Source organism: Phycodurus eques, chromosome 16, assembly GCF_024500275.1.
Source record: "Phycodurus eques isolate BA_2022a chromosome 16, UOR_Pequ_1.1, whole genome shotgun sequence".
In the NCBI taxonomy this organism is placed as follows: domain Eukaryota; kingdom Metazoa; phylum Chordata; class Actinopteri; order Syngnathiformes; family Syngnathidae; genus Phycodurus; species Phycodurus eques.
This window is the reverse complement of record NC_084540.1, coordinates 20058293-20080266: the sequence shown is the minus strand read 5'-3', so window position 1 is coordinate 20080266 and position 21974 is coordinate 20058293. Positions and strand designations below refer to the sequence as shown.

General features: G+C 42.3%; 4 protein-coding genes across 5 annotated transcripts; 2 read left to right on the top strand and 2 right to left on the bottom strand.

Annotated features, from left to right (window-relative positions):
• Positions 1-840: 840 nt before the first annotated feature.
• Positions 841-6597, bottom strand: LOC133414823 (E3 ubiquitin-protein ligase TRIM35). The gene is made up of 6 exons (XM_061700481.1): positions 5989-6597; positions 4568-4663; positions 3161-3391; positions 1915-1937; positions 1681-1793; positions 841-1594 (listed from the first exon to the last, which is right to left on the bottom strand). The coding sequence occupies exons 1-6, from the start codon at positions 6376-6378 to the stop codon at positions 1056-1058; spliced, it is 1392 nt and encodes a 463-aa protein (XP_061556465.1). The 5' UTR covers positions 6379-6597; the 3' UTR covers positions 841-1055.
• Positions 6598-7926: 1329 nt separating this feature from the next.
• On the top strand, positions 7927-11957 carry tubb4bl (tubulin, beta 4B class IVb-like). Its single transcript, XM_061700468.1, has 4 exons — positions 7927-8150; positions 8822-8930; positions 9188-9298; positions 9661-11957. Exons 1-4 carry the CDS (start codon positions 8094-8096, stop codon positions 10716-10718), a joined length of 1335 nt encoding a protein of 444 aa, XP_061556452.1. The 5' UTR covers positions 7927-8093; the 3' UTR covers positions 10719-11957.
• Positions 11722-15928, bottom strand: crb3a (crumbs homolog 3a). 2 transcript variants are annotated; one of them, XM_061700488.1, is made up of 5 exons: positions 15512-15928; positions 14856-14872; positions 14447-14649; positions 12768-12811; positions 11722-12272 (listed from the first exon to the last, which is right to left on the bottom strand). In XM_061700488.1, exons 3-5 carry the CDS (start codon positions 14532-14534, stop codon positions 12063-12065), a joined length of 342 nt encoding a protein of 113 aa, XP_061556472.1. In that variant the 5' UTR covers positions 14535-14649; positions 14856-14872; positions 15512-15928; the 3' UTR covers positions 11722-12062. The 2 variants fall into 2 exon arrangements, with proteins under 2 accessions (XP_061556472.1, XP_061556473.1); XM_061700489.1 differs by lacking the exon at positions 14856-14872.
• Positions 15929-17201: 1273 nt separating this feature from the next.
• LOC133414882 (histone chaperone asf1b-B) lies at positions 17202-21698 on the top strand. The gene is made up of 4 exons (XM_061700577.1): positions 17202-17716; positions 19460-19575; positions 20916-21092; positions 21183-21698. The coding sequence occupies exons 1-4, from the start codon at positions 17608-17610 to the stop codon at positions 21372-21374; spliced, it is 594 nt and encodes a 197-aa protein (XP_061556561.1). The 5' UTR covers positions 17202-17607; the 3' UTR covers positions 21375-21698.
• Positions 21699-21974: the final 276 nt, after the last annotated feature.

Below are 21974 nucleotides of genomic sequence, written 5' to 3'. Positions count from 1 at the left end.
CGGACTTCATTTGTTCTCTCCGTGATGTGCACGCACTTGTGGCCGTCAATGAGGCGCTCTAACGCGGCCACGCCGGCAGATTATCCGAAAGGAGGATGCGTTTTCAAAGTGTAGGCATAGCTAGCTAGCTAGCTAACTGCACATTGCACTTGCAAGTGTGCTCATTTCTTATGTGGGGGGGAGGGGCGACTCGTGCTTGCCGTCCCAAAAACCATCTGGAAAACTGATATCTCCACCATTCAGGACAGCATAGTTCTCAGTCTTTCAGAAATGATCTTCAAACATGTATTAAGTATTGCGAAACAAATATCTGAATTCACGTTACAGAAGGAATATTGGCTTTTGTTGCTGGAGGTGGCGGTGGAGGCTTGCCTAGGGAGAGTCGACACGTTCTGCATCACGCTTTTTAACCTTAACCGATTAACCCGTGTATAATTACGGAAGCGTATTGCTGCCACACCAGGAAAAAAAAAAAAAAAAAAAAAAAAGGTTCAGTATCACATTATAACGTGATACGTTTCACGTTATACTGTAAAAAGTCACGTTAGAATGTAATAAATTTGACTTCCGCATTAGGCAAACCAAAACGAAACCAATTTTTCAGGTTCAGGTCACTGGCGGAGTCCTCGCTCACCTAAACTTATCACATGAAACTTATCTCATGATAACGTGAAACCTAACACGTTATCACGTGCAACACGTTATAACATGAAACTTATCACGTTATCACGTGAAACTTATGTTGTAACAGGATACAGAACCTTTATTTCTGGTGTGGCAGCAATACACTTCCGTATATAATGAGAATAAAATATTCACCTTCTACCCCCCCCCCCCCCCCCCCAAAAAAAAATTGTGGTCAAATTCGGAAAGGTTAAATTCAAAGGGAATTAAAATCGAGGTTCCCACCGTGTAATATTCCAAGTACAATGGTACCCTGACTTACGAGCGCAACAAATTACAAGTTGTGAGCCGTCGTTGGGCCGAGTGCTATTTGGCGGCAAGCGCAATCCCCAACGTAAAATGGAGTCTAAGGTAGCGCTGCATTGAAAAGCTCATTGCCTCAGCATCGTGACAAGCGCCCTCTCCGGCAGGATTCTCAACGGATGACTGCTCTGCGTGTAAAAGTAAGGAAGCAGCGTTTCCGCGAAGTTGTGCTCGTACGCGTGAATCAGCGAGTCGTCGTCGGCGTCCCAAAACATCACGGCGCCTTTGTCGTAATCCACGTGCACTTTGATTCGCTCCGGCGTCCTGGACACCGCCAGCGGCGTCGGCGGGGAGGTCATGGCCTTGACTTGGCCGTCCCTGAAGCACAGCGTCCAGAAGCCGTTCTCGGGCCTGGCGTCGACCTCGGCGTCCCTGGGGATGGACGACGAGGCCACGCCCAGGAGCCAGTCCCGGTTGCTTCCCGTCTGCACCACCCAGCGGTGGCTCCCCGAGCCCAGCGCGCCGGCGCCCACCACCTCGGCGCTCAAGTGGAAGCGCTCCGGGTTGTCGGGGAAACTGTTCATCTGGTCTTTGTAGTGACAGGAAGTGAGGTCGTCGGACAGGATGAGGCAAGGGTGCGCTGTGTTTGGGTCCAAGGTCACGGGGGCTGAAAGGCAGGAAATGAGCCGGAGTCTCTTTCAACACACGCGTGCATGGGCGTACACACACACACACACACACACAAACACTCACTGTAATCAATATGTTCCAGCATTTTCTCCCACACTCTGTACTTGAGGTTGGAGAGATGGTTGGTCACGTCGATGAGGACGCCGCACATGTTGTTTGAGCCCAGCGTTGCGTTTCTGTCGGCACCACACACACACACGCACGCACGCACGCACGCACACGCGCGTGCGAGCGAGCGAGCGCTCCAGTGACCGCAAGTCAAAAATGACGTTGAGCACGTGACGAATGATTCCCTACCTGTCCTCGTGATCTTTAAACTTCTGTGAAAAGAAAAGAGCGTGAAACTCCCAACATCATCCGGCGAGAATGCAATTGCGACACGCGTTTGCGTCGGAATGCTGAGGGATTTCGCGTCTCGCAAAGACAACTGAAGAAAATTATTCACGTATGATTACCTTAATTACAATGTGATCGAATTATAGAAATTGCTCATTCATTAAGTGAATTCTGGGAGTTGATATTTTGGGATATTATTGAAGCTATTTCAAAATAATTGATTTCATTACCTTTTTATTTATTTCCTGGAATTTCTCTATGTGTTATGGAATTGTTAATCGTGTTGTATGTCATTTGGAATTTGTGTTTATTTATATAAATATCAATTGTATTATATTGCATTTTTAGCATTTTATTTGTTGTTTTTAAATTCATTGTATGGAATGCATTCATTTAATGGCAGTTTTATTTATTGAATGGCATTTTTTGGAGATTTTTTTATTTGTATGCATTCGAAAACATTTGTTTTATGGGATTTTACTGACTGAATGAAAATTGTATAGTCAGCATTTCTCATTCGAGGTCATTTGTATTTATTGAATGGAATTTCCATTGATGTAATGGATTTTTAAAAATCTGTTTGATGGAAAATGTTAATGCATTTGTTTATTTACTGCAGGGATTTTTTTAATTTACACAGTGAAATTTGTTTAATTACAGTTTCATTTTGAGTCAATGTTTGTAAATGATGTTTATTTACTCAATTACATTTTTATTTTATGAAATTTAAATGTATATCAGAATGATGCGCTATTAAATGACATTTGTATTTATTTGATGGACTTTTTTCTCTGTTGAATGACAATTTTATTTATTTAATAGCATTCTTATTTACTAGAGACCATTTGTATTAATTCAATGGAATTCTCGTTTGTTTACAAAAGTTAAAAATGTATTTAATCTTAATTTAGGAAATTCTATTTACTTCATGAAATGTATTCAATTGAATGTTTACTTCTTTATTTTCTTTTGTATTTATCGAATTACTTTTATTCAATGAATGACGTTTTTTAATATGTTTTATGGAATCTGTGCTTATTTAGTCGCAATTGTGTTTGTTTTTGATCATTTGTATTTATTTAATAGAATCTGCATATATTTCATGGCGCTACTATTTTTTTTTTTTCTGTGGCATTTTTATGCATTTGTCTAGTGAGGTTTTAACTTCTATACACATCGTAAGGCGCTCTCGCCGGTGCCTAGAGACCTTCAACAAGTCCACGTCGTCTTCCTCCAGCAGCCGACGGACGGCGCCGACGCTCTCGGTCAGAGACAGCACCTCGGCCGCCATCTGCTTCATCTTGTCGTTCGTGGCCGCCATCTTCTCCTCTTCCTCCCTCTTGACCGCCGCCAGCCGGGCCGCCTCCTCCCGGCCCAGCGTTTGCCGGAGCTCCTCGAACTGAGCCCGGATCAGATCCCGAGTCTCCGCCGACTGATCCTAGAGGGGCGATCCGTCGGTCAAAAACTTGCGATAAGAGCTCTGTCATGGTGGCAGTGAACTCAACGCAACTCACTTTACAAGCAGCAGTTTGGCAGATAGCAAACAATTCTTCAAGAAAGACACTTTTAAGTTTACTGTCCATTGGAACATAAAGCAAAGAGAGTCACACTTTGTGTATTTAAAACAACCACACATCTTTAGTTTTTGCTAGCTTAATGCTAAGGCACAGTGCAAAACGCCATTGACAGGCTAACAAGTAGCATCCTAATAAACCTTGAAGCAACAGATATTGCAACCTAAACGGCGCATCAGCGCATGTAAACAGAAAATATAGCAATACTCACAGGCATCGATTCTTTATCCTCTGCAAAAATCCACCAATATTGCAGTTTACTGAGTCACTCACAGTAGTTGTGAAAGTCGTCTTCGTTTGTGTCTTCATGACCGCATTGTACTGCCCCCCCGGTGGCCAATTCGCAAACACCGGAAGGAGTCGCATTAATGATGATGCACAAACTATTTCATTCTTTCGACTCTATTTCATTGTGGTAAATCTACATGTTTTATAAAATATAATATTATAGAGTGCTATTTTGTATATACAAATATTTTGAGGAAATATTTGTACTATTTTGTCTCTTTTTTTGGAGGAGGTTCGGAACAGATTAATGGCCTTTCCAGTCATTTCAGTGGTGAAAGAGGTTTTGAGATGCGAGTGTTTTGAGTTACGAATGCGGCCACGGAACAAATTCAACTCGCGTCTCAAGGCACCACTGTTCCTCGAATGTTTTTATTTATTGATTTTTTTTTTTTTTTTTGCCCAATCAGATTTCAGCTTCTATGTGTTTTGCGTGTCAAGCTGATCTGGCCTTCAGAACGAGTAGCGCTGGCCCATTTAACTTCAAACTATATTAGTAATGCGACTTTTTCTTTTACCAATCGGATGTCCAATTTGTATGATTCCGTCCGAAACAAAAAATAATAATTTCTAGCGCTGCATTTTATTTAAGGGTTTTCTGTTTCGTTCAGGTTATTCTACATAGCAATTGTGAACTGCTCCAGATGACGTGTGCGACACAGTTGTGTTTTTTGTCCACTGTTGATGGCGGCGACGCGACATCGGCGGTTGTTCGGCGGCGGCTTCGTCCCCCACCGACGACGACGACGACTCACCTTGATGTGCTTGAGCATGTCGGCGGAGGACTTGTGGAGGGTCTTGAGCTTGTCCAGTTTGTCTTGCAGGCTCTTGAGGGTCTCGTTTAGTTTATCCTGAGAAGCCAAGCAGAAACGAATTAGCTAGTATACAGCGTGAATGTTCGGACGAGTCGGAATGCCTTAGAGCCGCATGCGAAGCAACAACAGACAGACTTGAAGAGCAGCATTCTGCGTGGAGGTGTTCGCCTGGTTACTGGAGGTTAAAAGACAAGGCTAAGAAGAAGCATATTCCTCTATGCTATCTTTCATGAAGTAATAATAACCTTCTTTATCGCCATTGACCGCCTCGGTCTTGTCAGTGCGCGCACTGCCAATTGCAGAAATGTACCAACAATTATGGTGTGCCAAGATTTTCTTCTCTCCTTGTTTGTTTCATCATGTTTCTATTTATGGAATGGATTTTTTTGAATTTGTTGAATTCCTTTTTATTCAGAATTTGTATTTATTTAATGGCTTATTCAGTGGCATTTTCATTGATACTTAATGCCATTTTAATTTATTTGAAAGATGTGCATTTATTTAATGGTATTTTGGGCATTCAATATAATTTGTATTTGTTTAATTAATGACTCATTTAATGAAATATTTATTCAATGGCATTTCATTTTATTGCATTTTATTTGTTTCATTGCATTTGTATTCATTTATTTGATTTAATTTTATCAATCTGATGGGGAAAAAAATGAATGACATTTTTGGTTATTTAATGCAACTTGTGTTTGTTTAATGACTTTTATTTGATGGAATTGAATTCATTTGATGTTTTTTTATTTATTTAATGACATTGAAAATGTAGCCTTTTTCTTTATTTAATTCCATTTGTAATACTTTATTTGATGGAATTGTTTTCATCGAATGACATTTAAATTGTGCCTTTTTATCTATTTAATGGCATGTTTATTTATGTCGTTGATAGAATTATTATTCAAGTATTTATCTCATTTTTTGACAGATCTGTTCCATGGCATTTGTATTTATCTCATGTTTTAAATTTGCATATTTGTTATTTATTTAATGGACTTTGTATCCATTTAATATTATGTCGCAAGTGTTGCAATTGTGAACGGTGGATATAAAAAGTTTACACACCCCTGTTCAAATGTCCAAAATGACCAAAATCATTCATTTGAAAAGTTCTTTTTCTTCTGTACAACTCGAATGGGAAAAAAAACAATATTTGAAGTGCAATTTTTAATTTCAAAAAAAGTGTCATTTGAACAGAGATGTGTAGACCTTTGATATCCAGCGCGTGTGGCTCACGTATGATTATCTACTGCCTCGCTATTGCCGAATCCAGAAACTTTCCACTCGTGACTTCGATGTTTTGGGGGGTTTCTGAACAGTTCAACGTCTGCAGAGTTTGGCAACCCGCGGTTTACCTTGCAGTCGGTCGTCGCCTCCTCTACGGGCGAGCACTGGTGGTCCTTGTGCGCCTTGGAGCACTGGCACACCACGCAGATGGGCTCCTTGTCCCGCAGACAGAAGAGCTTATACTTCTCCCTGTGCAGGGGACACATCAGCCTCTCCTCCGCCTCTTCCATCTCCCTGCGGGCCTGCACCACGGCCTCGCAGATGTTCTTCAGGGCCAGGTTGGGGAAGTGGCTGGACTTGGAGGTCTTCTTCCGACACACGGGACACTCGCGGAGGCGCGCGTCCCAGCAGCGCTCCTGACATCGCCTGCAGAAGCTGTGGCTGCACGACAGCACCACCGGGTCGGAGAAGATCTCGTGGCAGATGGGGCAAGTGAGGTCCTCCTCCGGGAGCGACATGGTCCAATAAAGCCGGCTTTTTAGAAAGTTCTCACAGATTCCGTCATGATTGCCCGATGAGTCTGTGTGAGACTTGTCCCCGACAAAAAGTTGTATCCTGCCGGGCTGCAAGGAGGCTTGCGTGGGTGTCGCTGAGGGACGCAGTCAGACAACAATACAAAACAAAAAACAAAAGAAACTCAGAAGCAGGAAGTCGAGCGACATTGACTGCTTGCTGGCCGGTTACTTTGCGCAACTGTGGAATGCAAACATGCAGGATGTCAACTCTTTCAGAACAGACACGCCAAGTTAGCAATTATTCGCACTCATTAATTCATCACGCAAGTCCATTGGAAAACAAAACATTCTCTTGCTAAGTGGGCCACTCACAACTCCAGTGGGCTGACTCGGTTTTTGTCCTTTTTAAGTAAAGTGCAGAAATGAAGATAAAACCTAGAAATGACTACTTAGTTCAAATCAAGCTCGAGTTGCGATTCTGAAAAATGACAAATAACTGGGCCAATTAACTCCCATTTCCAAGATGGTCGCACCCGTGGAACAAAAGTTCAACTCCTGCAAAAATCCCAGAAAGTGAAGTTAAAGTAAGTCGTGCTTGAGCTTATTTTTTAACCTGACAGGCTCCAGCTCTACTTGATGTTGTTATTGTGACTTTTGTGTCCCGTCAGGGGTTGTGATTTCAAATCTGTTTCGACCATTAATGTGACCTGTAACCTTTACAACTCACTTTAATTTTTTGAAAGAGGAAGTAAAAAAAAAAAAAAAAAACCCTGATATAATTTGGTTGCAAAAGTGCGCACACCCCAAATTGCTTTGCGTAGCGTGAGCAGAGCCCAGATTCTGAGTTTAAAAAAAAAAAAAAAGTGCCCATAAAGCCAATACAACCATTTTAACGCATAGAGGCAACGGTTTGTAAACTATACTGTGTGTATGTGGCGCCTGGACACATCCCCAAACCCAAATAACCACATCAACGTTGGCAACTTCACCTGATCACTCGAGTAAGTGCCACTTATCAGAAGCACCGTTAAGGCTTATCTGCATCCGACAAATACCCAGTGCGGCTCTGGTTACCTTGCGCAACGCAAGTCAGATAACAAAAGATTTCATTCATTCTTTAATTTCACACTTGATGTGTGGGCAGGGAATCCAGAAGCCCAACTATTTGTATGCAAATAAACACAAACGAAAAGGCCAATTTCAACAATGTGTCCCATTTAAATGACTGTAAAAATGTTTCACACAGCTTTTGTTTTGGGTCTCAGGTGTACCTAATATTGTGGCCAGTGAGTATTTGTTGGAATGGGTGGCAACGAGCGCACCTGAAGGCCTCATCATTGTGTTGTTTTATTTTAAACGAGTTGATCAAGCTCATTATTTTTAAAAACAAAGTTCCAAATGCCACTCAAAGGGGAAAAAAAAAACAAAAACAAAACAAAAAAGAGTTCACTGGGTGCGTGAGAAGACACTGCAAGCATCTCATGCACGTCGCATCCGAGCCCCGCCCCCTTCTCCTCCGCTCTTTGGTTGCCATGGCGATGACGTCAGCTTGCGCCACCGCTTCAGCCCAGTCGCAGCGATCCGAAAGGGAGGCGGCGCATCGAACTGGGACAGAAACAGCCGTCGTTTGTGCAGCCGGGAGCCATCATCGCTTCTCGCCGTCTCCTTCTTCTTTTTCTCCTTCTCGAACCTTCCGCGTCCCTCATCCGGATCCCAAAATGCGCGAAATTGTGCACCTGCAAGCCGGCCAGTGCGGGAACCAGATCGGCGCCAAGGTAATAATCTAAATCACGTTTAGTGCTATTTTTATACGTGCACAAATTAGTGCGTGCGTGCGTGCATTCGTGCATTCGTTTGCTCGCCCGTCGAAGCGCCACCGACTGTGGCCAAATCCTTCCTCGCAGAATGTTCCAGAAGGAAGCTTCTGCATGCATTGCGCACGTGAAGCTCATCGTCAAAATATCCACTGGAACTTGCGTGCATTCAATGTTTTTTTTGTTTGTTTTTTTTTGCAATTGTGCACATTTTCCATCGTTTTGCTTGGAAAAAATAAAAAATCGACATCTGCTTGACGAAACTGCACCGCTTCTCGTGCATGATGTCACGAAGTCACAGGGTGGAGCCCCTCCCCCCTTCTCCTACCTAGACAATGACCTATTTTGTAGCTCACTAAAACTCTGTTGCATTTAAAACCCACATGTATTATTATGATTCTTTAATATTATTGCATTTCAGTTGGTTTTAAAATCCTCATTCGATTTTGATTGTGCTGCGTTGCAATGAATAGAAAATTAAGCAACGAATTAGCCATTTTTAAAACGTCCTCCCCGATTTATTCTCCATTCGAAGTGCGTAAACTCTAATGCATCTTCATCGTCAAAGGCTTTTTTTTATTTTTATTTTTTTATTATTATTATTTATTGATTTACTTTTTTGTACCCTACAGTTCTGGGAGGTGATCAGTGACGAGCACGGCATCGATCCCACCGGAACGTATCATGGCGACAGCGACCTGCAGCTCGACAGGATCAGCGTCTACTACAACGAGGCCACGGGTACACTTTTTTTTTTCTTTCTTTTTTTTTGACTTACGACCTATGTAACAACAAAAATGTCACGAAAAGTCAATCAAAATCTCAGAAATCTTGCATTTGCAAAATCTGGCATTTTGTGTCGCTGGTATCATATTTCAAATACAGTTTGCATTTGCATTTCATCTTTAAAAACGACGTTAATGTTGGTCACGGCGCTGGTACTTGTTGCTCTGTGGTGGCGCTTGGTGCAAAAAACAAACGGTTCTTCGTGCTTCCAGGTGGCAAGTACGTTCCCCGCGCCATCCTTGTGGATCTGGAGCCGGGAACCATGGATTCCGTCAGGTCCGGTCCCTTCGGTCAGATCTTCAGACCTGACAACTTCGTCTTTGGTAAGTCACTGGCACAAAGTCGTCGCTGATGGAAAATCAGAGGCGTATTCACTCGTTTGTGGGCCCAGGGCCAGCCGTGGGGTGCGCCGCATCGGTGTACTACAAAGATTCCGAATATTTTTCCTCACAACTTGACCAACGTTTGTACTCCTGAATCAAGTGTGCGCTTATGCTGTTCGAAGATGGAATTGTTGAGTGCATGAGAAGGGAGGCGGGGCAGTTGAAGCGATCGCGACAGATTAGGCATTTCTGATTCTGTTTCGAGGCACGCGAACGAATACTTTATTCGTCAGGTTCGACGCGACGTAATCGGCCCGTGCGGACGATCGCGCGATCCTTGATGCTGAACGCGCCTTTTCTAGGTCAGAGCGGAGCCGGCAACAACTGGGCCAAGGGCCACTACACGGAGGGAGCCGAGCTGGTGGACTCGGTCTTGGACGTGGTGAGGAAGGAGGCGGAGAGCTGCGACTGCCTGCAGGGCTTCCAGCTCACGCACTCGCTGGGCGGCGGCACCGGCTCCGGCATGGGTACGCTGCTCATCAGCAAGATCCGCGAGGAGTACCCGGACCGCATCATGAACACCTTCAGCGTGGTGCCCTCGCCCAAGGTGTCCGACACGGTGGTGGAGCCGTACAACGCCACCCTGTCGGTGCACCAGCTGGTGGAGAACACGGACGAGACGTACTGCATTGACAACGAGGCGCTCTACGACATCTGCTTCCGCACCCTCAAGTTGACCACGCCCACTTACGGAGATCTCAACCACTTGGTGTCGGCCACCATGAGCGGCGTCACGACTTGCCTGCGTTTCCCCGGCCAGCTCAACGCCGACCTGCGCAAACTGGCCGTCAACATGGTGCCCTTCCCCCGCCTGCACTTCTTCATGCCGGGTTTCGCCCCCCTCACCAGCAGGGGGAGCCAACAGTACCGCGCCCTCTCGGTACCCGAGCTCACCCAGCAGATGTTCGACGCCAAAAACATGATGGCGGCGTGCGACCCGCGCCACGGCCGCTATTTAACCGTGGCGGCCGTCTTCCGCGGCCGCATGTCCATGAAGGAAGTGGACGAGCAGATGCTGAACGTGCAGAACAAGAACAGCAGCTACTTCGTGGAGTGGATCCCCAACAACGTGAAGACGGCCGTGTGCGACATCCCGCCGCGCGGCCTCAAAATGGCCGCCACCTTCATCGGCAACAGCACGGCCATCCAGGAGCTGTTCAAGCGCATCTCGGAGCAGTTCACCGCCATGTTCCGACGCAAGGCTTTCCTCCACTGGTACACGGGCGAGGGCATGGACGAGATGGAGTTCACCGAGGCCGAGAGCAACATGAACGACCTGGTGTCCGAGTACCAGCAGTACCAGGACGCTACCGCCGAGGAGGGCGAGTTTGAAGAGGAGGGCGAGGAAGAGGGGGCCTAAAAACCTCCCGAAACGGCCCCCGGCGCCACGAAATCACCATTTCCCTTCGCCCGTCGTCCTCCACGTTTTAGCTTCGCCTTCGCCTCTGGTGCGCTGTAGATGTCGGCTGTGTTCACAATCATTCACTCTCGCCCTAATCGCTATATAAATATAACAAATGTACATTTTTTTTCTTTAATTAGACAAAGCTATGTCCTGTCTAAATTCAGCTCCTCCCCTCACTTCAACACCACGGCTGCTCACGACTCACTACTAATTTGATTAGCACGACAAAAATGACCAACTCACTATATAGGTCACTATCACTTTTTTTGTGTCGTGATTGATTCCGAACACGGCCGTTGTGTTAGCGACGCCCGTGAAGGTTTCGCTTGTGTTTTTTTTTTTTTTTTTTTTTTTTTTTTTGCTTATGTTGTAAAAGCACTGAATCAACCCTCGTTATTGGCAACCCTCGCCCTCGCCATTGTTTGCAAGCCAGCGAGTTTTAACTGTGAAGCCTTTCCATTGGAGAAGCATTAAAAAAAAAAGAAAAAACACCAAAAAAAACAACGAATCTGATTCAAAGGTTGCTTTTAGCGCCGATGCGTCTTCATTGTGTCGTGTGACGCAAACCTCGCAGCAGTTGTATTCATTTATTTCCTATTGCTCAATCATCCAATTATGACATCAATGAATATAAAAAAAAGATAAATAGAAAACCTGACTATAAACATATAAAACATGCAACAATTAATTTGGATAGTAAAAATGAAAAAAAATATATATGTTTTTTAATTAGAATGGAAAAAACAAAAACACTTAATAAAAGTTATTTTACTAATGGTTTTATTATTTACAATAAATCAATTCACCAATTATTTAACAAGATAACTTCATTTTTGTTTAAAAATGAAGTTATCAATTAAATAACCCCAAATTCCTGATCATTTAGAATTGTTGAGGTAGACGTAAGCATTGAAAGACAACTTGTACAAATAGGGCAGGTATTTATTAGACAAAAGCATAAATTAACTGAAAAAAAAAACCGGTCATGATAACGTGACACGAGTTGCTCAAATGAAATGTTTCGATAACACGACGTCGAAGCAAACGTCGCACTCGTGTAAACAGCTGTTGATTCACACCAAAATGGAGTCGTGCTTGTTGAGGTCCAAAAAGGAAATAAACGAGCGCTATTGATTTCATACGCAGTGAACAATATGTGACATCAAACAACATTAAAGCCACTTTAGGACAAAATGAATTGGTTGCTTGGTGATGAAATACTGGAGCTCCTCTTTCACTTGTGCAGAGGAAATGATTGAAGATCGCCCAAACAGGGAACCCCCCCGAAAAAGGGGATCCTCAAATGAGTCTTTCCTCCTTGGGGAGCTTTAGCGCGTCGGTGGCGGCCACGCTGCGAGCGCCGCACTGCTCCTCTGCGCTGGGTCTGTACGCGCCTTCCGTCTGACGCTTCTTTTTGACCACGCACAGCAGCCAGACCGCCACGGCCGAGGCCACGGCGACGAGGCCCAGCGTGACGGTGGGGGCCGCGATGGCCGCGATGTTAGGGCCCTTAAGAGGCGTTTAAAAAAAAAAAAACAATTTAAAAAAACATGCAGATATGGAGCAGGCATCGTGAAAGATTTGGGAAAAGGCAAGAAGTGGCGCTATAATACGGAGCTGGAATTAGCCAATCAGAATCCAGAAGAAAGTAGTTCATGAAAAACACATTTTGATTTGAGGACATGGTTTATTATAATTATATGCCACACATCATTCGATACTGTGCGTTAACGACAGTGGATACGAAAAGTCAACATAGCCCTGTCCAAACAGCAGCTTTTTTTTGTGATATAATAAAAACGAGACCTAGAAAAATCATTTTAAAACCTTTGCCACCATTAACGTTGACCTATAACCTGTACAACTGGGGGGGGGGGGGAATCTTTTCGAGATTTGGTAAGCCAATTTAGTTAAAAGATAATCAAAGGAACACCTATTTTCCTGTAGCTATGGCCTTGATAAGAGGCAGATAGTATCAAAGTCAAAATTAAAGTTTTCACTTACTGTAGTGTTATGTGATCTGAATTCAGTCGATACAGTGTTATTCCCTGTCGGGGGAAAAAAGCAAGAAAGGGCTTCAAAAACATGGGAAATTCAAAGAAATGCAACCATGTTACACTATTATCTTAGTCTGGTACATTCTCACCGATAAACAAGTGTGGGAACCGAATGCAGCTGTCCATTAACTTAAAAAACATAATGGTTAACTAATAAGATGAGACTAGTTGTTGGAGATTCATTCATGGTACCCGAATGTCACTAAGGGACGTTAGGTAAGATAAGTAGTAAGATGGGCAGCTCTGTTGTTTTTGGTGCTGTGTATAAATCACGAGTTGATGTTTTTTTAAAAAATTATTATTATTATATTCATTACGGTGTCTTGACTAAAGCTGGTCACCATGGCAAGTACAAGCAGGTGCAAAAACAACCCCCCCCCCCCCCCCCCCCAAAAAAAAAAATAGTAGGCATTTTTCCACTCCGCAGAGGAATTCAATAATGTGAGTATCGTGCTCACACATCGTGCACTGCTGACATGTTATCTCACAGCAGAAAGTGCTGAACATTCTGCTCACTGGGGTAAGCATAAAAGCTGCTTTTTTTTTTTCTTTTCTTTTTTTTTTTTTTTTTCTTTTTTAAATCCATGTGGGCGACCGCGTGATGACTCAGTGACATCACGAAACGACACACTAGCCACTTGGAGGAGGAGGAGGAATGCGGAGTGAGCCGCCACCATCCAGTCGGCTGAATCAATCGTGTTGAGATGCGGCGGAAAAACAACAACACTACTACTCATCGAAAGCGTATCTCATCTGTCTGTTCAGCAGCTACTAGTTTCTGCTGGAGGGACTTTTGGGAAAGAACAACCAAAACCAACAACAAAAACAAAAACATGACCGACTCCTGGAGTCAATAATTCACCAGGGCAAATAGTCGAGTTAGCGAGGACGAAAGTGCAGCGTGATAAGAGTGCAGGGAGGGCGCGCAGACCAAGAAGAAGAAGAAGGAGGAGGAGGAGGAGGAGGAGGCCCTGTGAAATTGAATTACGGGTTGATAAGCTACGCTGATTCATAGCAAAATATGTCTTTCATCTTTTCTTTTCTTTTTTGCCTTCCTAGCAGCATTGCGGTGTGACGACAGACGGAATTTTGGTTCAGAAGTGCAGTCTAGTAACAAACTTTGCTGAAAAAACAAAAACAAAAAAAATCGACTTGGCTCTCCAAGTAGCGCCATCCTGACCGACAATAAAATGTGCGAGCACGGGTTCCTCAAAAGTGTATGTAATAAAATATTGTAGACGGTTTGAATATGAACAGTGCGCTTTCCTACTACTTACAGTAAATAATAGTTCAATTCAAAGTTACGTAAAAATTGGCCCTAAATAAAAGTTTAAAAGCAAAACCGATTAAAGATTCAATGCAAATGTATTGTACTTAAAAGTTAAACACAACTGAACTGTACTTCGGCAGTCATTCTTTAGCATACCACGAGAGCGCTTGGGTACCCCTCGTGGCACTTACTGTATACGACACTTTGGGAATCGCTTGCCTAGTGGTCAGCGCATCGGCCTCACAGTTCGCATGTTCCGAGTTCGAATCTCAGCTCTGGTGTTTGCATGTTATTCCGGGTCGGGGAGATGTCGTTATTTTTATTATACATCCAACGACGCATCAATAGTGACTCACCCGACGCGTGATTAGCGCTGAACACCAGAAGAAGGATGAGGACCCTCCCCGGTGCGACGCCGAGCGCGCAATGCCACCCGTCGTCCATGTCTAGGGACCAGGGCCGGGCGTGCGGGCGTGGACCGGGTCTAGCTGGCCTCGGCTGGGGTTCATCTCATGACAAATCCTCCCTTCAGAAACCGGGACCAGTGTGCTCCCGATGACTATTTTCAACCGAGACGAGGAACAAGCGGTGAGTCAGGCTTAATCACCGCAAAAGCACCGACGCTAAATTCAGTCAAAAAAATACAAATGAACATTTCAAAGTATTCTCCTCAACTTTACTTTGTCTGTTTGTTTTTGTGACAGAAGGCTACTCGTGAACAACTGTGAAAGCTGTAAATACTGTGGATATGTAACGTTTACACACCTTTTCAGCTTTTTGTGCTAGGAAAAAAAAAAAAAAAAAAGAGACTAAGATGAATCATTTCAACGTGACCAACTGTATAACCAAAAAAGAAAACAATCTTTTTGAGAGAAGCAAATATAAACAATAATGCTGTGGAAGCTCGATGTGCTCTCTATATGATGACATATATGAAAAATGTCAGGGAAAGTCTTCTGGAACAGCTGAACTTTATTTGGAGTGAATCAGAGGCCGAGGTAGAGTAGTGGCAGCGGTGTGCTCGCACGAGTCAAATCTGACCACAGCCACATCCCCACTGACAAAAGGGTGTGCGCACTTGTGCAATCACATCATTTCAATTGCTTATTTTTACTTCCCCTCTCAAAAATATTTCATTATTGTTTTCAACTGAGTTGTACAAGTTATAGGTCACATAACACTCTTCCCCCCCCCCCTCCCTTTTTTTTCTTTGTATAACAAAAATCAGGCATTTGAACACTTTATAATTCAGTTTTACACCCATTGTATGTCTCTGTCCTGGCTGCCTAGTACAATACAAAATGTCGACTATAGAACTAGGAAAAAAGGACATGTTGCAGTACAATTTAGTGTCGGTACCAACCACCACACACGCATTCGACACATTCTTCCAATGTATGAATCATAAGAATAAGACGCACCTGCTTTCGGGGCGAGCGGCGTGTTCACATCCTCTTTTCGGGAAAGCGGGTTTTGAGCGTTGATCACGTGAGCCTGCTCGGTGTTACATTACCTGAGCGCACCTTGTCCGTGCGCCAGCACAGGTCCTCCTTTGTCCAAAGTCCACTTCAAAAAACGCCGTGGAGTGGAGCGGAGTGCACCAGCCTCCGGTTACTTGCAATACAAACGCACTGGAATATTAGGAAAATAAATATGTTGTTTTTGCTCTGAAAACCAGTCCTTTTTCTCTCTCTCTCTCTCTCTCGCTCGCTCTCTCTCTCTCTCGCTCTCTCTCTTGCTCTCCGAATGTGAGAGCAATGTTGGACTCCACTTGCTTTTGAACCTCACCACCTAGCAACCTGCTTTGTGTCTAATAATCGGACTGCGTGGTATAGCGCCCCATCAGGTGAATGTCCACATTGCACCCAAAAAAAAAAAAAAAAAAAAAAAAAGGAGAGTGACATTCCTGGGATATTTATTAGGATGAAAACCTGCAGCCAAGCAAACTCACTGCGTAATAATCCGCGCCTAATCTCCCTTTCTCGGCAGCTGGAGTGGACCAAAAAAAAAAATCTAATTAAAAAAAATAAAAAAAAGTAGGCGGATTTAGGCCTAATCTCTAGGCAGTCAGATGATGGTCGTTTGCAGCGTGAGACCAAGTCTTGCAGTTAAAATGGATCAAGTATTTGTGAGTATATTCATCCAATAAGATTGAAGGAAAAATTCAATAAAATAACACAGTTTTTTTTTTTTTTTTGTATTTTAATGAGCTGATACAAGTGTATAATTAAATGAATATAAGGCCAATGAAATAAATGGTATGGTCATGTATATAAAATATGTTTTGAATTGTATACATTTAAAAAAATATTGAAAAAATTAAAAAGAAGAAAAAGGAAATTAAATTTTTAAACAAAGTAGGATCAGAATTGTTTTTATTTCCACATTTCTATACTTATGAAATTAATAAATAAGTGTTTTAAATGTGAATTAATTAAAAAGATCAAGTATGCAAAAACAAGCAGCAACATTTTTGTGTTCATGACAAAATAAATAAAAAATTTGAAAATATACTAAAAAAATAAACGTGGTTATTTAATGCTATTATATTCATTAACCTTCAATAAGCATAAATGCAATAAAAAATAATGTTTAAAGTGTGAATTGATTCATGGTCGGATCACATCTGTAAAAAAACAAGTTTTACATTTTTATATTCATGTCTAGGTAAAATACTAAAATAAAATGTAATAAGAAATGTAAATATAATACCATTGATGTCTCTATTTGAATTTTGTGAAACTAATAGAAATAGATATAAAGCCCAAAAAAATAATGTTGGACATGTCGATTTACTGCATACAACGAGCACGTAAGTAAAAATAAGCATTTATTATTGGTATAAATATTATTGTCACTATGCAGTTCAATAAATATAAAGTCAATAAAATAAATATTGAAGATGTGAATTAATTAATGAATGTGGTCACATCTATAAAAACAAGTATACCACTTTTATATTGGCGGCTAAGTCAATGACTGAAATGAAATGTTATATATTAATTAAATGAAATGATAACAAACTCAATGAAGTACATGTTTTCTAAATGTGAATCTTCCTTTGACATGTGCCTAACGTTGTGTCCTATGAGTGTACTTATGCAGTTGACCACAGAGGGGCGTCGCTCCTCTCCAAGCAACCGGAAGCTCATCCTCTTTCCGTGTGGCGCAAGGCATCTTGGGTAAGGTTCTCAAAGCGGCGGGAGAGCGGGGAACATCGCACTCAAAACATTTTTTTGTCTGGAAAAGCAAGCGTCCCACTTTTTGTACTATGCGACCGAATTGCGTGTATTCTGTCGTGTAAATAACTCTTTCCCCGTTTAGAATCCATTCGCCGTGTTGGTTTGCTTAACGACGAAGTGAGCTTTTAAAGATAATCCCCGGGATAGGGCTTTGAAGCGTCTGTTTTTTTTTTCTTTTTTTTCTTTTTTTTTCTTTTTTTTTTTTTTTTTGGGTGGTGTGTGTGTGTGTTTAGCAGCACCGTGCTAACACTCGCACAAGCCCAGCGCCTTCAACCATGGCCAAGGTACAGGTGTTGAATGTGGCCGTTCTGGATAACCCCAGCCCGTTCGGGAACCCCTTCCAGTTCGAAATAACTTTTGAGTGCATGGAGGACCTCCCCGAAGGTGAGCACCGCCGCTGTCGGACATGTCACTGAAATGCTAACCGCTAACATTCGGCTAGCTGACTTCATTCAATGCAGTTTGCACGAGTGTTGAATCCATTTGAAAACACCTACAGTCTTCCTCGACGAGTTATTAAATTGTATATAGCTGTACTGAATGATTGCAGTGGTGCATTGACTTACGAATCGAATTCGTTCCGTGACCGTGACAAACTTATTTCACAAAGGCTAATCAAGTGCTAATCCAAAACGAGGTTTTATTCCTCAAACGTATACAACCACTCAGAGGTTTTTCAATGTCTTGAGAAAGTGTTTTTGACTGGTAGTGTATGTTAAATATTTAAGACAAAGCAAAACCATGCACAGTTTATACAGGAAGATAGTGGAAGAAACTTGAAATAATCATTTGATTAAAATGTATTACACATAAAAGATTAAAAAAAATACACAAAAGTTTTAAAAACAAACAGCCCTCAAAGATTAAAAGCAAATGTGTTGTACTTAAAAGTTAAATACAACTGAACTGGATATAGGCTGTGATTCTTGTACCACAAAAAGGATCCTGCCTACTACACTTAGAGAATCACTGCTCCATATTGTTGTACAGTCATGTCATAATTTAATATATTGTAAAGAACTGAACAGCTTGTGTATCATGATAATTCAATGGTCCTGCTCCTTCTGTTGTGTGTGCCTTAGCCTCCAGGGGGCAGTATAATACATACATTGCACATGTGCTAGATTCAATGATGAAATGGAAGACGACCATTGCAACTAAGCTGCAATAATATTAGTTGTTTTTCCGCTGAGGCTTACTCATGGGATGGTATCAGATTCAGGCGGTATAACAACCTTGAGCAACAATATCACAGTATTTAAATCACAGCTCTAAAATCTATTATTTTGGGTAAATAACAAGGGCCCCCCCCCCCCCCCCCCCCCATTGAACACAATCTCTTTTATTACACATAATATAGAATATTTGGTACATTCATAAACATTTTTCATGTTAAGTTTAAATAAAATGTTAACACTTAGTAAATCACAATGTCCCATCAGTGGAGAGTTATTTTTAATAACAAAGGACCACTCATGTGGTCCTTTGTTGTTGTTGTTGATCCCTGCTCATACACGGTGCTATGAAAAAATATATATAAAATACCAAAGCAAATGTATTTCCAATTAAACCTTTGATACTGTTTGTGTTTAAATATATTGTGTAAAGGCTTTTAACGACTGCGCTATTTATTCTAGTTTTGTTAGCCCCTCTAGAGTGTTTCCTATTATGTATTAGCATTACGCTAGCAGACTTTTGGCGAAGGCATGTGGTTTGGTTGAATACAAAATGTTCTCTTAGTTTAGATTTACAGTAAACTTAAGCTGGGAGTGGTAATAAACACCTTGAAGCAAACACTTGGCCTCTTTTTTTTTTAAGAATTGTTCACTACCTGCTGCTTATTGTGACGTTCGCTGCCATCAGTTTTGCTCGCAACCGAAGACAAAAAAACGGCCTAGCAACGGCTTATATTTTAAAAAACCCGGCAGTCAAAGTATCACTGTATTTATATTATTTCTCAATTATTTTTTGACTTCTTAAAAAAATAATTTTTTTGCAGCTTCTGTAGTTCTGAGGGCGTTCACTCTAGCAACGTGGCTGCGAATAGACAGGAGTTTGACTATTGCTCTGCCCTAATTTCTTCATTATCATTCTGAGTGACATCACAGCCTTTTTGTGCTTTTCCAGACCTGGAGTGGAAGATCATTTATGTGGGCTCGGCAGAGAGTGAAGAGTACGATCAAGTCCTTGACTCCGTCCTGGTCGGGCCGGTACCTGCCGGACGGCATATGTTTGTGTTCCAGGTGAGGCGATGCAGTCATGGCGTTGCAGTTTAGGACTGCAACGATTAACCTAATTATTCGACTACAAAACATTTATTCCGTGAAGGAATAAATTGACGCAATGGTGGTGAGGAATGAGTGCGTAAACGACAGGGAATCTCCAAGGTTCGACAGAAGAGCGATATGGATTTTTTAGGCCAATGCCGATACCGATATTTGGCAGAATAAAATTCCGACAACCGATTAATCGGCCGATTAATTTAATTATATATAATTAATTAAATGTTGTAGTTCTTTTTTTTTTTTTTTTTTTTTGGGTACATTAAGGCTTACAACAATAAATATGAATGAATGAATTACAAGCAGAACATTTGACAGTTTTAAAATACTTTGTTCTTTAGTATTCACTTGGAATCAGCAAGAAATCGTCCTGATGTTTTTGTTTGAATGCCTTTGTCTTATGTTATCTGTTAATGTTTTTTTTTTTCCTTTAATATCTGATTTTAAAATGACTAATATCGGCCGATTCGATCGGCCAGCCGATGAATCCGTCAGGCCCTGGTGTCTTATTACAAAGTAGGACAATCTTATCACAACAGCATCGCTAATTAGAACATATTGTAATCCCCCATATAAGTGGTCAAGGATAGGATGCTGGTACACTTTCAATCGCTTTATTGACCAAATGGTAACAAATTAAACACCTAATAAACATTCATACACGCACAAGCCACAACTAACACCGGGGCACTCAACACGCCAGACTGGCTAATGGTTAGCAAGATAACAGCCATCTACTAACCTGAGCAACAAACAGCGAACTTTGCTCTCTGATTCGCTGACTCCCATGTCACTCACCAGGTCAGGCCCCACCTTTTAAAGGCACAACACACAGCTATAAGCATGGAACGTAGTGTAGAATGTAAGGATGGGCACCCTAAATGGACAAACATTATAACTGCAACTCACATACAGATGTCGTTATCCATCCATTTTCTGAGCCGCTTCTCCTCACTAGGGTCGTGGGCGTGCTGGAGCCTATCCCAGCTATCATTGGGCAGGAGGCGGGGTACACCCTGAACTGGTTGCCAGCCAATTGCAGGGCACATACAAACAAACAACCATTCGCAGTCACATTCACACATACGGGCAATTTAGAGTCTCCAATTCATGCATGTTTTTGGGATGTGGGAGGAAACCGGAGTGCCCGGAAAAAACCCACGCAGGCACGGATCTCGTTAAATAATGCTAAATCAAGTTTTATCCGATTATCGGTAGAAGAATCGATTCTAAAATTGATAAAATAGTCTTGTCCTCAGAATCCTCATCCTAACAGTTTTTTGTTATTTTTCTCTCTGTAGGCAGACGCGCCAAACACGGGCCTGATCCCCGAGAGCGACGCCGTGGGTGTCACCGTCGTGCTGATCACCTGCACGTACCGAGGCCAGGAGTTCATCCGCATCGGTTACTACGTCAACAACGAGTACACGGGGCAGGAGCTCCGTGAGAATCCTCCCATCAAACCAGACTACGCACAGGTCGGGCAAACTTTGACATAAAACACCATTAATTTTCAGAAAGTTGCAGAGATTGATGTTAAATATTGCCATTCGTGCTTCTCTTTCCAGCTCCAGAGGAACATCCTGGCGTCGAACCCGCGTGTCACCAGGTTCCACATTAACTGGGAAGGCTGCGCCGAGCGGATGGAGGACTCTGAGAATGTGGACCCGTCGTCCAACTCCATGCTCCCGCCGTCCTGTCTTCCCGGCAAAGCCCCGCCCTTGGGAATACTACCAGAGAACTCAATGGACTGCTTATAGAGACGTCCCCTGTGTTGATTTTCTTTTCTTTGTGAAAAGGGGGATTGGATTTTCATATTGTACAGACTCATTTGCCTTATAACTGCTCTTCAAGCTCTTCAAAAAGTGTGAGGCCATTTGGCAGAATTGGCTGTGGTTCAATTTCTCTTCCCACCTCTCACGGTAATACAATTTCAGTACTGAAGCAAGTTGCATAAAAATGGCAATATTTGCTGTGCGAGTTGGCACTTATATTGACAGATAGGAAAATATGTCACTTTCTCCATGTTTTTTTTCTCGTATTTGTTTCCTTTATTGTGTTCCAAATAAAATTATCTATTTGTATTAATGTGTTGTTAGTCATGTTTTTTCGTTAAGGTATGAAATTCTTTTACCAATTATTGATAATGTCTCACACCTAAAATGATTCCAATATAATGTTTTGAACTGCACATGAGTAATCCCGTATTTTTTCACGCTGCTAAAAATAGCCTGTGTCAACGTCACGCCCAGTCACAGACTGTTCGGGCAATAGTTGCTATTTTGACTAGACGAAATGCTTCGATAAATCCGACACCGGTAACAAGGTGATTATTTTAAGTACGTACATATTTATTCATC